General features: G+C 55.9%; 1 protein-coding gene across 1 annotated transcript; it reads right to left on the minus strand.

Annotated features, from left to right (window-relative positions):
- Positions 1–6: 6 nt before the first annotated feature.
- Positions 7–13,741, minus strand: LOC105825493 (annexin A8). The gene is made up of 12 exons (XM_012663300.1): positions 13,592–13,741; positions 10,164–10,254; positions 8,966–9,060; positions 7,506–7,619; positions 6,677–6,767; positions 5,822–5,901; positions 5,296–5,355; positions 4,654–4,747; positions 4,321–4,416; positions 3,864–3,922; positions 2,541–2,663; positions 7–348 (listed from the first exon to the last, which is right to left on the minus strand). The coding sequence occupies exons 1-12, from the start codon at positions 13,610–13,612 to the stop codon at positions 289–291; spliced, it is 984 nt and encodes a 327-aa protein (XP_012518754.1). The 5' UTR covers positions 13,613–13,741; the 3' UTR covers positions 7–288.
- Positions 13,742–14,686: the final 945 nt, after the last annotated feature.

A 14,686-nucleotide genomic window follows, 5' to 3' on the forward strand; every position in this document is an offset into this window, starting at 1 on the left:
CGAGTCCCTGCAGGCCCCTTCATGCTAAGGTATCTGTCCAGCCAGAGGAAGACTGATTGGCGTTGTGCTCACACTTGGAAATGACCTGGGAGGAAGGTGGAAAGAGGAGCCCCAGGCTGATCCCTCCCTCTGGGTCAGAAACAGCAGCAGGAAAACCCCGGAAACTGGGAAATAGAAGGCTGAAAGGCTAGCTGTGGTCCCCCCACCCAACCCCGTCCATGGCCAAGGTCCAGCAGGCAGGGCCTGGAGGCTCTGGCTTCTTGGCCGTTGCTCTTGTTCTTCTGTGCCTCAGGGGTCGCTGCCCACCAGGCTGAGCAGGGCATTCTTGTAGTCACCACTGGTGTCTCCCTGGGGGAGGGACGGGGGAGGGCAAGAGGGTTAGGAGGGGGCGTTGGTACCATCAGCCTGCTCTTCACAGCAGCTGCTGCTGTTATTGCTACGAGCCGTGCTCCTTGCGTGGGACCTGGCCCGTCCCTCCAAGGGTTCCTAAGGCTCAGTCTCCACGCTGTGTTGCTGTGTCGTGCCTCTTTCCAGGCTATTCCTTTGTATCTGCTTTTGACTCTCTTACCAACTGCGTAGGAGATTGATATGAAAACGAATTGCAAAGGCAGCTCTGCTCAGAAACAGGAGGGTGTGTGGGAGGCTCCCTAACCCCGCCGCTGCCCCAGGGCTCTTCCCCGCATTGCCAGGTGCACCCAACCATGCATTGATACAGCATGATCCATTATTTATCCAACACCTGCTACAGCAGTTCAGGGAACCAAGGCTGGGAACAGGGTGCCCAGTGCCACACCTGGGGGCAGGGCTCTGGGGTGGAGAGAGCCTGGCCTTTGGGCCACGCAGACCTGGACATGGCTCTGTCCTGCACTGACCATATGGCCGAGGCGACTCCCTCACCTCTCTGGGGCTCGTCTATAAAGTGATGCTGATGACACCGTGCCCTTGCTGAGATGTGAGGACAAAGGAGCAGGAGGAAGGCGAGCTGGCCTGCCTGGCAGCTGGCCATGTCGGGGGCTGTGGAGCTCATGTGCCAATGCCGTAGAGCCCACAGGTCCAAGGCTGAGCCCGCGTCTTAGCTGCTGGTAGGTTCTGCTAGGATTGGCTAGTTGGGGTCTGCACAGAGAGCCAGGGGGATGGGGTGAGGGCAAAGCATCCTGCTCCCCTTTCATGTGGTTGAGGACAACGGGCCCAAGGCTACTTGTTCCAAGGCCACGCAGTCAGGAAGCACTAGGCTGGGCCAGCTCCATTTTTCTGTGCTCTGGAGCAGTTTAGGTCTCATAGGAATGGTCTAGTCCTTGACAGTTTAATACAATTTGCCTGTTTTGGGCCTGAAATCTTGTTGTAGATTTTACACTACGTTTTAATTTTTTTTTTTTTTTTACTGTTTTAAAGATAATTTTTGTCATATGGTTTTTATAAGAAAAACATTAATTTTGTCTACTTTTTCAAATGTATGAGTTATACATGGAATTTTCGTACATTTTCCTATTAATTTCTTTGCAGGAGTTTTTAACGTACATATTCATCTTGGAAATATTTTTTGCTTTGATGACATCTATGAAGAGTGGTTTATACTAAACTGAAAATGGTCAACTTATTCATGATTCTAACTGAATTTTCTTAAGTGACAACATCAGGCAAAATTCAAAGAGGGTTGGCTTCATGTATCTCTAGAAATCTCTCTGATGCCATAAGTAACCACATGTGGTTGAGAGGAGTCAGCAGAGACCATCTGTGGGTGACACAACAGTGGCCCAGGGCTGATATGTGCCTCGCCCTCCTGCCTCCTGCTGAGCTGGGCAGGGAAACCCAAGCATTTCTCCAGCCCACTGCCAGCCCCACCGACCTGCTGCCCCAGCTTAAAGCAGAATTGTCTTTAAACATATTGTCAGCTCTGTGTTTCTTGGAAAATGTAGTTAACAGTGACAGACATTTGGAGGAGAACTAGAGACTTGACTTAGTAGCCAATGTAGACCTGGGGGTATTTTTCATGATTTGACTTCAGCTAATGAAATTGTCAAGGCCTCAATTTGCATACATCACCAGATGAGCTATTTCTTTTGAAGTTTCAGCAGCTGTAATAATCACTCTGCATTTTGCAGACTCCAATCTGGTTAGGCAATCCATTGCAGCCCATCTGATTTATCTCCTTAGCAATTTGCTGCCAGGGCTACTTAATTCTGGGCATGAGTGGTGGGCCCAGATGCCTACCAAGTGCTTACTCTCATTGACTTTTCAGATGTGGCTCCTGCGAGGATTTAGTGTATCTCTGAAGGGGCCACCATAACTCACATGCAGAGCCAGCTTTCTGGGCGAGACGTAGAGAGGCTTCTGTGCCCTGGTCCCTGTGTCCACCCCCCACTCAGGCTCCAGCCACACTGACCTCCTTGCTGTTCCCTGAACGCATCACGTAATAATGAGCACAAGTGCATGGTGCCCACTGGGAAGGGATGGGTACATGTGGCATTGGCCACGGCATCCAGCTCTCCCAGGAACGTCTACGTTTCCAACTGGTCTGAGAAGTGGGGCCCCAGGCTCACCATGATCATGCTGCTGAGGGTCTGGCCATACATCTGCTTGAACCGACACTTGATGAGGTTTAGATCAATCTCACTCCTTGAAACGATGTTCCTTATCAGGGTCCCATCGCGTGTCCCTGCTCCCTGGACAAGAAAGCAGCAATCAACGAACATGCCTCGCCTTTCTTGGCCATCTCTGTAGTGATGGACAGATCTGTGTGTCAGGTTCTGGGGCTGTTGGAGGGAGGGAGATGCAGGAAGGAGCCTCTGCTCCAGCAGGGAAGGCGGGATGAGGAAAGCTCTGGTGGCTTAGCAGGTCCATTGCCTTAATCTCTTCTCGCTCACTGCCCACGCCTCTTCCTCTAGTAGATGCCAAGTGCCCCAAACTGCACTATGTGTTTGGTTTGCCGCACCAGATTCTAGACCCAAGATGCTCACTGCTCCAGGGTTGGTGCTTCCTCTTAGAGCAGCAGCAGCAGCAGCAGCGACTTACCTGCCAGCTCGCAAGCAGGGCCGTCCTGCTCGCTTCCACCCCTGACCAGTCTCGTGTCGGCTTGAGCCACGTGGCCCAGGGACTCCCATGCCCTCTCTCCTTTCTTGGGCAGATGTGGCCAGAGGGCAGAGGCCAGAGTTTCTGGCACGGATCTTACTTGCAGGGGGTGTCAGTAACCGTAAGTCAGAGAAGATGGACACTGACTTTAGTGTCGGGAATTAATTTTACTGTCTATCTTCCAGTTGGGTTGCAGATAGCAGAAACTCTACCTGATTATGAGTGGCTTGGGCATCTGTTTTTGCAGCTAATGCAGCCTTTTGGGCACTAGGCAAACCAAGGGTGGCACCCCTGGCACACGTAGGAAAGCTGAGCTGCTGTGAGCAGCAGTCTCCCTCTGAACCTGTCCACCGAGGGTGCCTTGGTTCCTGCAAGCCCTGCCTGTGATCCCCAGGAGCTCGCTCAGGGAGCCCACGTGGTGCAATGAAAAGGGCAATTGGGCCGGCTTGGGGTGAAGTCAAGGCTCTGCCACTTGGCAGCTGTGTGACCTTCAACTTGAGCCTTAGTTTCATCACCTCTGGGATGGCAATGACAACACAGGTCTCCCAGGACTGTGTAAAAGTTCAGTGCAATGAACACCTGTGAGTGCACCTGCTCGGATTCACCCCAGGAGACATGGCTTTCCTTTCCCAAACCCAGCTTGCTCTCTGAGAACTAAAACCTTTCTGACCCACAAGGGGCTGGGATAAGAGAAGACCCCAGTGTCGAGGACAGTGGTGGCTCTCAGCTCCTCGGCTTCGCAGTTGGTGCCACATAGTGAGAACTGTACAGGGTGCAGAAGACAGGACAGTTACCTTCATGGCGTAGTAGAGTCTCTCTGCAAAGTAGCTGTGCAGGTTCCGGGTGCATTTCACTGCAAACAGGAGAGCTCTGTTAATGCCTGGAGGTTGTAGGTGGCATTGCACACAACTATTTATTTATGTCTTGCCTCAGGGTTAGCATTGTGCAAGGCTGGGTGTATTTCTTTGAGTCCTGCCTATCCCCAAATAAGAGGCTTCATGTCAGGTGGGGCAGTTCAGGGAAGGAGGCCTGGGGCACTGGGCCCAGCTCCAAAGGCCCGAAGCAGGCAGACAAAAGGGCCGACATGAAATGCACTGGAGCCCATCAGGCCCATCCGAGGACAGCTCAGACCCAGGGCAGCCCCTGGGCTCTCATGCCCAGAGACAGCTCCCCCAAGAATCTAGCCACTCAGCTCTGCAGCGGCGCCACAGTACGGTGGCGTGAATCAAAGCACCGAGCTCCAGCTCTTACCCACGGTGAGCATGGCCTCCTCCAGCGAGCCGTGGGTCTCGCTCTTGATGCTGTCCTCAATGCTCTTGTTGGCGATTTTCTCATACTCTTCAAACACTGTGGAGAGAGGGCTCTGCTTTGGGGACAGTAGGACCTCTGCATGATGCTCCCCCAGAGTCTTGGATCAGATTGCACATCCATGTGCCACCCTGACCTCCCACGTGGAAACCAGGGAAAGAGCCCAGGGCTCCTGGTTCTCTCCCCAGCTCCAAACACAACGCTGCAGCATCAAGGGAAAGGCTGCACGGCCAGGGCACGCGCTGTGTCCCGGCACTGCGCCCTCCCTCCCCGTACCTCTCAGCAGGTGAGTGGCACTGCGAGTGCACAGGATGGTGATGAATTTCATCTCGTCAGTCCCACGGATCTTCTCGCCCGCCGCATACAGATCCTGGCGTTGGGACACCACAACAAGGAAGGAGAGTAAGGAGGTGATGGACAGACCCCAGAGTCCCAGAGCTGGGGCCAGCAGTCAGCCCCTGTCCACTCTACCAGGCCAGCATTCTCCTCTGGCTGTCTCCTCTTCCCTCAACAGCTCTGACTTAAAATCTCTTCTCCATGTGGGCCACAAGCTGCTCTAGGGACTGCCCCCTCCCCAGCTTCCCTCTCTCCAGGCAGCGCTGATCACCAAGTGCTCTGCCAGCAGGCTGACCTACAGAGACCTGGACACACAGGCCCCACCCTGAGCCCCGGCGTCCCCAGGTTTCTGGGCTGTTCCTGCCAGGACAGAGCTTCAGCAGCCCCACCCCAGGTCACGCTCCTTCCCCCTGAGTCTCCCCAACACCCTCACTTTCTTCATCAGACACCAGAGGGCAAAGGCCTGCAGGGACCTGAGCTGGGTGGGTCCCAGCCTAGAATCAAGGAAAGCCCCCATGGACAGAGGGGCTGGAGTTTGATGGCAGGGGGAGAGGCCATGTGGCCGGCAGGGTGCAGCCTCACCTGTGCATCTTGGAGAGCCAGTCCTGGGTCCACAAATCCACTCACGTCATCCCTGCTGCCCTAGGAACAGGGGAGGTAGCTCTGTAAGACAGGCTGGCCAACCCGAGCAGCTGGGCTGAGGGGAGGGCTGGGCTTGGAGGTCAGGCAGGGCTCTGTGCTTTTTGGCCATGGGACTTTCAGCAAGCCAGTTATCCTCTCCAAGCCTCAGTTTTCTCATCTATACAATGGGGGTAGTCAGGGTCCCCACAGGATATGGGGGATTCAGTGAGCTAAGGAAAGCATGGGGCCTGGCATGGGGCCTGCGTGGGGAACCTACTGTCTTCTCACTTCCAGGGTACCCACGTGAGGCTGAGTCCGGACAGGTGCAGGGCCTCTGCCATTGGGACCCTCCAAACACATTGAGATACTCCCAATGAGCCCAGGCCACTGGGGATGTCCCATGCCCCTGCCTTAACCCCAGCAGCTCTGTTCAAAGGCTGCTCCCTGGGGTGGGGCTGTGGGTTGTCCAGGAGCCTGGCTGTGGTACCTGCAGAAGGCACACCAGGATCCTCTCCAGGTAGCCGCTGGTGTCTGCTTGGATGTCCCCCTCCAGGCTGGACCCGTAGTCTGCAGGGAAACAGGACCATGAGGTGGAGGCAGAGACCTGGGGCCTTCCCAGGGCTTGCTTTCCTCCTTCCAGCCCTGTTTCCCACACTTCTCCTGATTAAAGCCTTCTAGGAAGGACGAGTCCCTGGCATGGGCGTGGATGCAATCCGAGGTGTCCAAATGGCAACTGTTTGTCACCTGGGAGGTTGTTCAGAACTAAAAGCGACATGGATGCCCAACCAAGCTCAAAGCATAAAGATGGGCCAGGCTGGAGAGCCCAGCCGGGGCTGCTGATGGAGCTCCACTGCGTCTCAGGCTCAGCAGAGCCAAAGCCTTCAGGCAGCCCCACCAGGCACACGGCATGGGGCCAGCCTGGCCTCTGCTAGCCTGTGGTCCACATCCCACTGCAACAGGGCCCAGAAGATGGCTCTCCGCAGTCCCCCGGGCCAGCCTGTGCTCAGCCAGGAAGGGGCCAGCCCTGTCCACCGCTGATGCAGCCTGTGGTCCACAGCACTGCCACGGCCCTCAAGGGCAGAGAGTTTAGCTGGGCACACGGCTCTCTGCCCAGCAGCTGTGAGCTCACAGATGGGGTCTGAGTCACGCCCAACCTCATTGTCAGGTACAGGTCTTAGCACGCAGTAGGCACTCAGCACCCATGGACCCCAAACGGTCCTTTCTGATGTGGCCCAGATCAGCGCATGACCCTTGCTCCCTGCCAGGCTGCCAAAGCTGTGGCCACCCCCAAGGGGAGCTTTCCCTAGGGCCCCCACGCCCCCACCCTTGGCAGCCCCCTTACCCTCCTCATACGCCTTCATTATCTCCCGCAGCTGGGTCTTGGTCCGAGAGGCCAGGATCTCAATGATGACGCCCTCTTTGGTTCCTAAGCCCTGTGGACAGAAACCACTGCATGCCGGAGTGCCTTGCCTCGGCCCCTGTGCTGTCCATATCCTCTTTCCTCAAGAGGCCTGAGCTCAGGGAGGACTGTCACTGCTCTGCCCTACTCTGATGGGGGCCCCGGCTGGAGGATGTTATGGGGGAATCACGGGGCGGTCTTCGGCGAGGGGCACTGTGGGCAAGTGCCGTGGCGCAGAAGCTCTGTGCCAGCTCCCCCTCCTCAGCTGGGTGGTCTCAGGTCGTTCCACCTCCCCGAGCCTAAGCAGCCTCACCCGTGGATGGGGATAATAAGCCGCCCCCACCCTGAGGGTGCGTTAGAGATCGTGACTGGAGATCACGGATGTCCACACGGGAAGTGTCCTTTCCATGGACGTGATTACTGTCACTGGGTCCCCATTCCCCTTAATCTGCAAAAGCAAAAGGAGCGGCAGGAAGTAAAGGGGAGGCCGAGGGGCTGCAGGGGACTGCAGGGCTGGGTCCCGATTCCACCGCACACCTGGTCTAGTGAGGTTCTGGGGAGTTACGGTTTTGGCTGCATCATGGCCATTGGAGGTGTCAGTCGGGGGCCAGTACGTCCTGGTCTTGGGTGGCAGTCTCAGCAGCAGGCAGGGTCCAGGAGGCCCTGCCAGATGGTCGCTCAGGGCAGCCCAGAGCTGCCAATGCCTGGGCCCCCCACCCCCCAAGACACTGGGAGCGTTTCTGTCCTGCCCCCACCCCACTCTCCTAGTTACCTTCACGGCATCGTGCAGCTCCTTCGCCTCGTATCGGTATGGCGGGTACATGAGGGCCACGATGAGCCTCTCAAACTTGCCACTCAACTCTGACTTCAAGGTCTCGGTGAGATCCTGATGCAGGGAAAAGGAAAGGTGGGGACCCATCTGAAGCCAGGCCCAGGGGCTCGGGCTGGATCCCCAGTGGGCCCTGCCACGTGCTCCCTGGGGTTCCTTGGGCTGGCTCTTTCCTCCCTCCGAGCATCAACACCCTCACCTGTTAGACAGAGACAAGGGTGCCCCTGCTTCCTACTGCTGCTCAGGGGCTGATGGAGAGATGTGTGTGACCCAGCTCAGCACTCGACACAGTGCTGGGCACGTCATCAGCCCCAAATAAAATAAAATTGCCATTGCTCACCAGACTCAAGCTCTGAGGCGGTATCGCCATTACATGCCTGTCACTTGGCCCATAGGCACTCAGCGAATGAATGCAAGGATGAATTAAAGAATCTGTCTCACGTGCGTCTCCTTCTGAGGGCACATGCCCCTCCCAGGAGCCACAAGGCCAACCCAGCTGGCCTGCACAGAGCAGCAGCAAGGTCAAGGGCTTTGCCACGCCTGGGTTTAAATCCCAACCTTGCTGCTTACAGGCTCTAGGACCTTGGGCAACTTTCAACCTCTTTGAACATCAATGTCCCGAAGTGTTGAGTGCAGAGAATAATGCATAGCTGCGAGGACTAAGAGAGAAACTAAAATGCACATCGCTTGCTCCAAGGGAATATGTGGGCTTCATCACTGATCTTCCCTTGTTAAATCTCCGAACTAATGATTTGAGCCAGTTGGAGGCTTCCAGGCAACCCTGGCTGTGTGCACATTTACTCCTGTGCTCACTGAGTCTGCACGTGTCAGGCTTTGTCCCAGCACTAGGGGGGAGTTGGGAGGAGAAACAAAGGGTCTGGCCTGCTTGCTCCCTGCCCTTAGAGTTCCCCTCTGGGCCGCAGAAGGGACGGGGCATGGGCACAAGCAGCTCCAACGTGAGGAGAATGCCCAAGCCACAGCGTGGGACAGGGCCAGCCTGCACGTCTGGGCTGGGAAAAGAGAAGGGAGGACAAGGCTCAGGGAGCAGGATGAGCAAAGCCTGGGGCAGGAAGCAGCTCTCACCGGGGCCCCTGGGGCAGCCTGAAGGAGCTCAGGGAGGAAGGGAGAGAGGCGGGAAAGGAAGGTGGGGCCAGGCCACAGGAAGCTGACGCCAGGCCCAGGCTCTGGGCAGCTATAAACTGGGCTGCCAGATAAAACACATGATGGCCAATTAGATTGGAATTTCTGATAAATAAAGGAGAATGGTTTTGGTGTAAGCAGGTCCCATGCGCCCACGTTTCCAGTGGGCTGGCTCAGAGAAAGGCCTGCTCCAGGTGCAGCTGCATCCCAGGCTGTTTCCCCAACACTTCCCCCACCCCAGGCACCCTCCCAGCCCCCCTTACCTTGCCAAACTGAGCCTTGAAGGACTTGGCGATCTGCTGCCTCTGTGCATTGCTTCTCCTGGTGAGCACTTCACTGATGGCCTGCTCATTGGTCCCTGCAGGGGTACACAGTGTGAGCACCCCCTACCCCCAGGGCAATGGTCCAGGCTGGGGAGGGGGAGGTAGCTATTTGGTGGCTGAGCATCAGGGACATGCCACCTGGATAGCTCCAAAAGCCCAGATCCTTTTCATGGCGTAAACAATACGCTTAGGAACTCCGCCTCCCCATTTCCCACACCACCCGCACCCACAGAGTGCGGGGGGTGTGGCCCAGATCCACCCTCACAGTCACAGAATCAGAGGACCACCTGGCTCTGGACTTGCCCCTGAGCCTTTGGCACTTGGCCAAGTGAGGTCTCCTGCCCTGCCCTCCTTGGTGTTGGTCGCAGTAGGGGCAGTCGGCACTAAGCCCAGACCTCTGGGTCTGAGGCCTGGCCCAGCTACGCCTCTCCCTGAGCCTCCGTTTTCTCCTTTGGGAAGTGGAGATAATGGCATAGATTTCACTGAAAGTAGAGGACCTGAAAATGTTTTACAGGCTTGCCTAGGAATGGTGGCTCTCATCAATGCCCAGTTCATCCGGCAGAGGCAGCTAAGGGGAAAATCCTGCCTGGGGTGAGATCAGGGATGGGCCGGCCCTCGCCCACTTGCAGGAATGCTGAGGGCGGCCCGGGGCGGATGCTGGAGACAGAAGGAAGTGGCTCTGTGGCCAGCAGCATGGAGCAAGCGGACCCTGGGTCAGCCCAACAGCCCTCCACACCCCCGTGCCAGGCGCTGTTCCAGCACCGTCCCACCCAGAATTCACAGACACACATGGGTCCAGAGTTCATGGGGCCATTTTATAAGTGAGAAGCTCAGACTGATGGTGAAGTCACTTGTACAGGGACAAGCGATGTGTGTCAGCAGATGGCCTCCCCCTTCCTGGCTACTCAGCTGCCCTCCCCCATCCAGTCTTGGGGGAGCAGGTGCCAACCACTGCTGGGGAACATGGGGCCCATGTGATTTTCTGGGTATTGGAGTCAGTCTCAGAGTATCCTGGGGACACCCCAACTCCCTGGCTATCCCCAGCACCCACTTTCCAGGGCTGTGAGTGGAGGGATCTTGAGCAGAGAGGTGAAGCCCCAGAGAGCCCCAGCCTGGCAAGGCTGCAGATGCCACTCACCGATCCCCTTCATGGCTTTGTAGAGGGTCTCCGCATCAGGGTCTGGGTTGAAGTGGGAGCTGCCCTTCACCGTGACACCCTCCTGTTCCACCTGCAAGAGAGCCAGGCCTACTCAAAGCAGGAAGGGGCTGGGAAGGCAGCGCAGGCCCCCTGCCCATCCTGTAGCTTGCCTGGCAGGGAGAGCACCTTCCCTGGGCTCTGAGAGCAGCTGGGCCCTTGCAGGCCAGCGCAGAGCCTCCCAGCCCCTTGGCCAACGGGCCAGAGCAGCCTGAGCCAGAGCGTGTGGGGAGAAGCCGCACAAACTCCCCTGTCCCTGCTTGTGCACCTGAAGACAGGTGCAGCATCATCCACAGGCAACAGGAAGGGACAGACCCATCCAAACCTAAGAGAAAAAAGAGCACTTGAGTAACGGCTTCTTGGAGCTAAACGCGTTGCCATGAGAGCCGGCAGATGAGCTGGGATGCCAGCACGGTTCTCTGCTTCTGAGGAATGCTTTGAGCTCAATCTGTCTTCCTCCCGAGGAGTGGGGGCTTACAGGACCTTAGGGGGCGGGGGGCCCAGCTGAGCATCCTGACAGCTCAGGGTGTTTGCAAGTCCACAGGCTCATGGGGCTCAGAGGGTTAGGTTTAGAAAGAACTGCAGGATGCTCTGCAGATTGTGTTGTAAAGCATAACGAGAGTACCTGGGCCCTTGACTTCCAAGCCTGCGATTCAAGACTTGCCTGAGGAATCTTTACACTTGCGCCCTGCGCAATGTCTCAGATGCTTAAGATGGATGATCCCTTATAAGTACGCTTTGGAGGAGGGACGGTAGAGAGTGGATGGAGATTGGACATGGGCACTGAATTAGAGAAAGTCTCAGAGATCCTCAAATGGAAAGGAGTTTATAGTCACACTGAGTCTGGTCTTCCACTCACCTGTTCACCTATCCCCTCTGTCGCCCCCCATTAACCATCTACTTTTCCACCGACCCGCTCATCCATCCACCAATGCACCGGTCCATCTGTCCATCCTCCCATCCACCCATCCAGCCAGCCAGCCAAGCCCTAGGTTAGATCCTGAAAATACAGAACAGATTCCTATCTGTGGTATATCTGTAAGGATCTTTCCTTTGAGTAAGAGATAAATACCTTTTGTACCCTGTACCCTTTGCTTAACTTTCAAATGTTTGGTGACACGTCTTCCTAATTCATTTCTTAGCACCATGTTTCACAGCAGAAATTATTACAAGTAATTCCTGTGGAAATTCCATCCAAAGAGAACCCACGTGTTCCCAGATGCTACCCAAATGTGGGCAGATTCATGGTACCCCTCGCTTATGGAGTCACGCGCTGCTGCTCCTTCTGTTAGTGATTTGAGCACATCATATGTGCCAGGTGCTTTAGATGCAATGCTTGTCCCATGGACGTCCCCAGCAGCTGTGCTAGGTGAGTACTGATGCCCATTTTACAAGCAAGGGTGCTGGGCTCGGTGAGCTTGCCCAGGTCACACAGCTGGTAAGCGGTAGTGCTGGCACCTCCCCCGCAGCCTGACTCAGAGCTGAGCTCTGTTGACTGTCCCCACTCTACCGATGACTCAACCTTTCCCAGGGAATGAAGTGTTCATGGAAGGAAGCCTTACCCACAGGAATGCAGGTCATCGGGAAGGTGGGGGCATCCCAGCTCTCAGTGCCTAGCTCTGGGGACCCCTAGAGGGGCTTCCCTCTGCACCCAAGTGGGCATTAGGAGGCTGTGGTGCAGCAGCGACCGGCCAGACTGTGTGGCTGAGTCACTGAGGAGTGAGTGTCCCGTTCAGCAGGCAAGAGGGAGGGCTCAGACGACACTGTTTGTAAGCAGCGCCCTGGATGCTTCTGATCTCCCCATATCAAGAAGCCTCAGTCCCACTTCCCACTCTAAGGTTTTAGGAAAAAGGGGTGGGGGACAATGTTCTTGGAATCAGAGCCCTGGATCTCAGCCTGGAGTGGGAAGGCAGCTCCAGAGGTTTCTATCATGGCCCTATGCTGTTGGAGGGGCCTCTGTTTCTGGCTGGGTCTTGCGCAGGGCTGGGCCTATCCAGATAGGCACATTTTCACTGAAAAGGTGACCCAGAGAGTCTGTGACTCTACGTATCTAACACATTCTGTGATGGCACAGAGGAGCTGCCACACCTTTGCCTTCCCTGTCACGGGGCTGCCTAGAGAAGCTGGGAGGCAGAGTTTATGAGAGAGGCGTGGAGTGGGGGCACGCCCTAAAGAAAGAGGGTGCGGCTCTTTCATCCCCCTAAATCCTGTTCCTGGTCCGGCTTGTGCCCAGGGGACATTTGGTCTTCCTTGGCAGCTCAGCCAGTCGCAGGTGAGGTCTACCTGTGCACTTGCCGCCCCAAGCCAGCTCTGGCACGGGTGGAAGCTGGCCCAGGACATAGTTCAGGCTCTGGAGTCAGGTTGCTCGGATTCTAACCCAGCCCCTGACACTTACTAGTGTGGCAACCTCAGGCAGCTGCGTAGCCTACTTGTGCCTCAGTTTCCTCATCTGCAGATAAGGATACTGGTCGCTACATCGTAGGCTTGTGGTGAGGCTCAAGTGAGATACTGAATGTGACGTGCTCAGAGGCATGTCTGGCACACGGTGGGGGCTCAGTGAATGCTTTCGTGATCCTGCCAGTTTGGCCAGGTCCCCACAAGGAGGCCCCTTTGCCCCTGCTCCACTGGGTGCAAGGCCCAGTATCAGACTGCCCTGGCCAGTGCCCAGCTTTGGAAACTGCCCAGCCCTGGGCAGGCCCCAGCCGGCCAGGTCCTCTTGCTCACTCTCCTCCCTTCCCAGTCTTGACAAATGAGCACCTGTGATCCCTGGAGGCCCGCAGCCCTCGCATGCCCTGAGGCGTGGGCATGGATGGCCCCCAACATCAGCATATTCAATCAGGTTACTCTGGAGCTCAAAGCCCTTCAGTGGCTCCCCATTGCCCTTAAGGTAAAGCCCCAACTCCTTAGCCTGTCACGCAAGGCCCTTCAGGACTCGGCCTTGCCTGCTTTCCCAGGTCCATGTCTTCCTCACTCAGGATCCTCAAGTTGTGCGGAGCCATCGCCCTCCAAAGCAGCTCCCCACCCTCTGTGCCTTTGCACACACTGTTCCCCTGCAAGGAGCAGTCTGCCTGATTCTCCCCAAACGCACTTGCGCATTCACGCAGCACACACAGCTCCACCTGATACGCCCTCCTTCGAGTGGCAGGACTCCTGTAGGGGCCCTTCCTCCAGACTCCTCCTGCCCCTTGGCTTCCCCTCCTGCATTTCAAGCTTTCTTTATCTGCCCGTCTCCCGAGCTCAGGTCCCATCCCTGCGGTGAGCACCTTTAGGCCTGAGACAGCCAAGGTCTGCCTTTATGTTCTCTCGGGCCTCCTGAGTGACTGACACCCAACGGCGTGCTGGAACCTGCCTCCCCACCTGCTCCCACTTACCCAAGCTTTCCACCAGGCCATCTCGTTCACCTTGTGGCCACCTTTCACAGGGAGACAGAAAGACACAGGTCAACCTCCACGCGGAGACTCCACACGTCTGGCCCCGCTGCAGCAGGCTGTGAACAGGCTCCAGGCCTCACCCAATGCCGCCCCTGCCCTCCACTCCCTCCCTCCGGGCCCCTCCTGCAGCTCCCAGGCCCCACCCAGGCACTGCCCAGGCCTGCACTGGGGAATTACGCCACTCATGGCTCAATGTTTGGACTGTGGCTGTTACACAGACTGGAAATTCTGAGTCCCAGCGTTTAAAAGCCACACTTAGTAAACACGCTGTAGTTTTGTATGGTTTTTGCTAGTCCTTGCTCATATAAAAAAGGAATAATGCCATGTGTCCCTTCCATTTATCACAGTTTGTACACTGTTAACGCAATGAGAGCTCAGCAAAGTAACAGCAGCCTGTATTCACTGGGGTGTCACTATGTGTGGACACCTCTTAATCATGCCGTGACCTCTCTCCTCTTGAATCTTCCCCTCAGCACAAAGAAAAAGGTATGAGTTTCCCACGCTAGAGGAAGACACAGAGGCTCTGGAGGTTAGATAATGTGCCCCAATCATACATCTGGTGATGTCAAAGGAAAAGAAGCCAAGGCCCGGAGCCACACTCAAAAAGCCTTGAGCAAGTGGACTCGCTGTGGTTGGTTACAGTTTGGTTTTATACATTTCAGAGGGGCAGGGGTTACAGGTAAAGTCATAAATCAATACGTGGGAGGCATACATTGGTTTGGCCCAAAAAGGTGGGCCATCTTGAAGGGAGGTGGCTTACAGGTTATAGATGGGTTTGAAGATTTTTTGACTCGTAATTGATTAAAGACATGAAGCTTTGTCTAAAGGCTTGGAATGTTTGAAGCTAAGGAACTCTGTCAATCAGAGACAAGCTACCAGGAGACAAGCCACCAGACATACATTCATTGTTTAAATTGAGACCTGAACGATTGTCTTGTACCCTTAGGCCTGTTAATGGGTTACAAAGGATGTCTCCAAGAAGGGAGGGGGCATGATGAGGCCTGTCTGACCTCCCTCCTCGTGGCAGACAATTTA

This window comes from Propithecus coquereli, unplaced genomic scaffold, assembly GCF_000956105.1.
Source record: "Propithecus coquereli isolate 6110/MARCELLA unplaced genomic scaffold, Pcoq_1.0 Scaffold80, whole genome shotgun sequence".
NCBI lineage: Eukaryota > Metazoa > Chordata > Mammalia > Primates > Indriidae > Propithecus > Propithecus coquereli.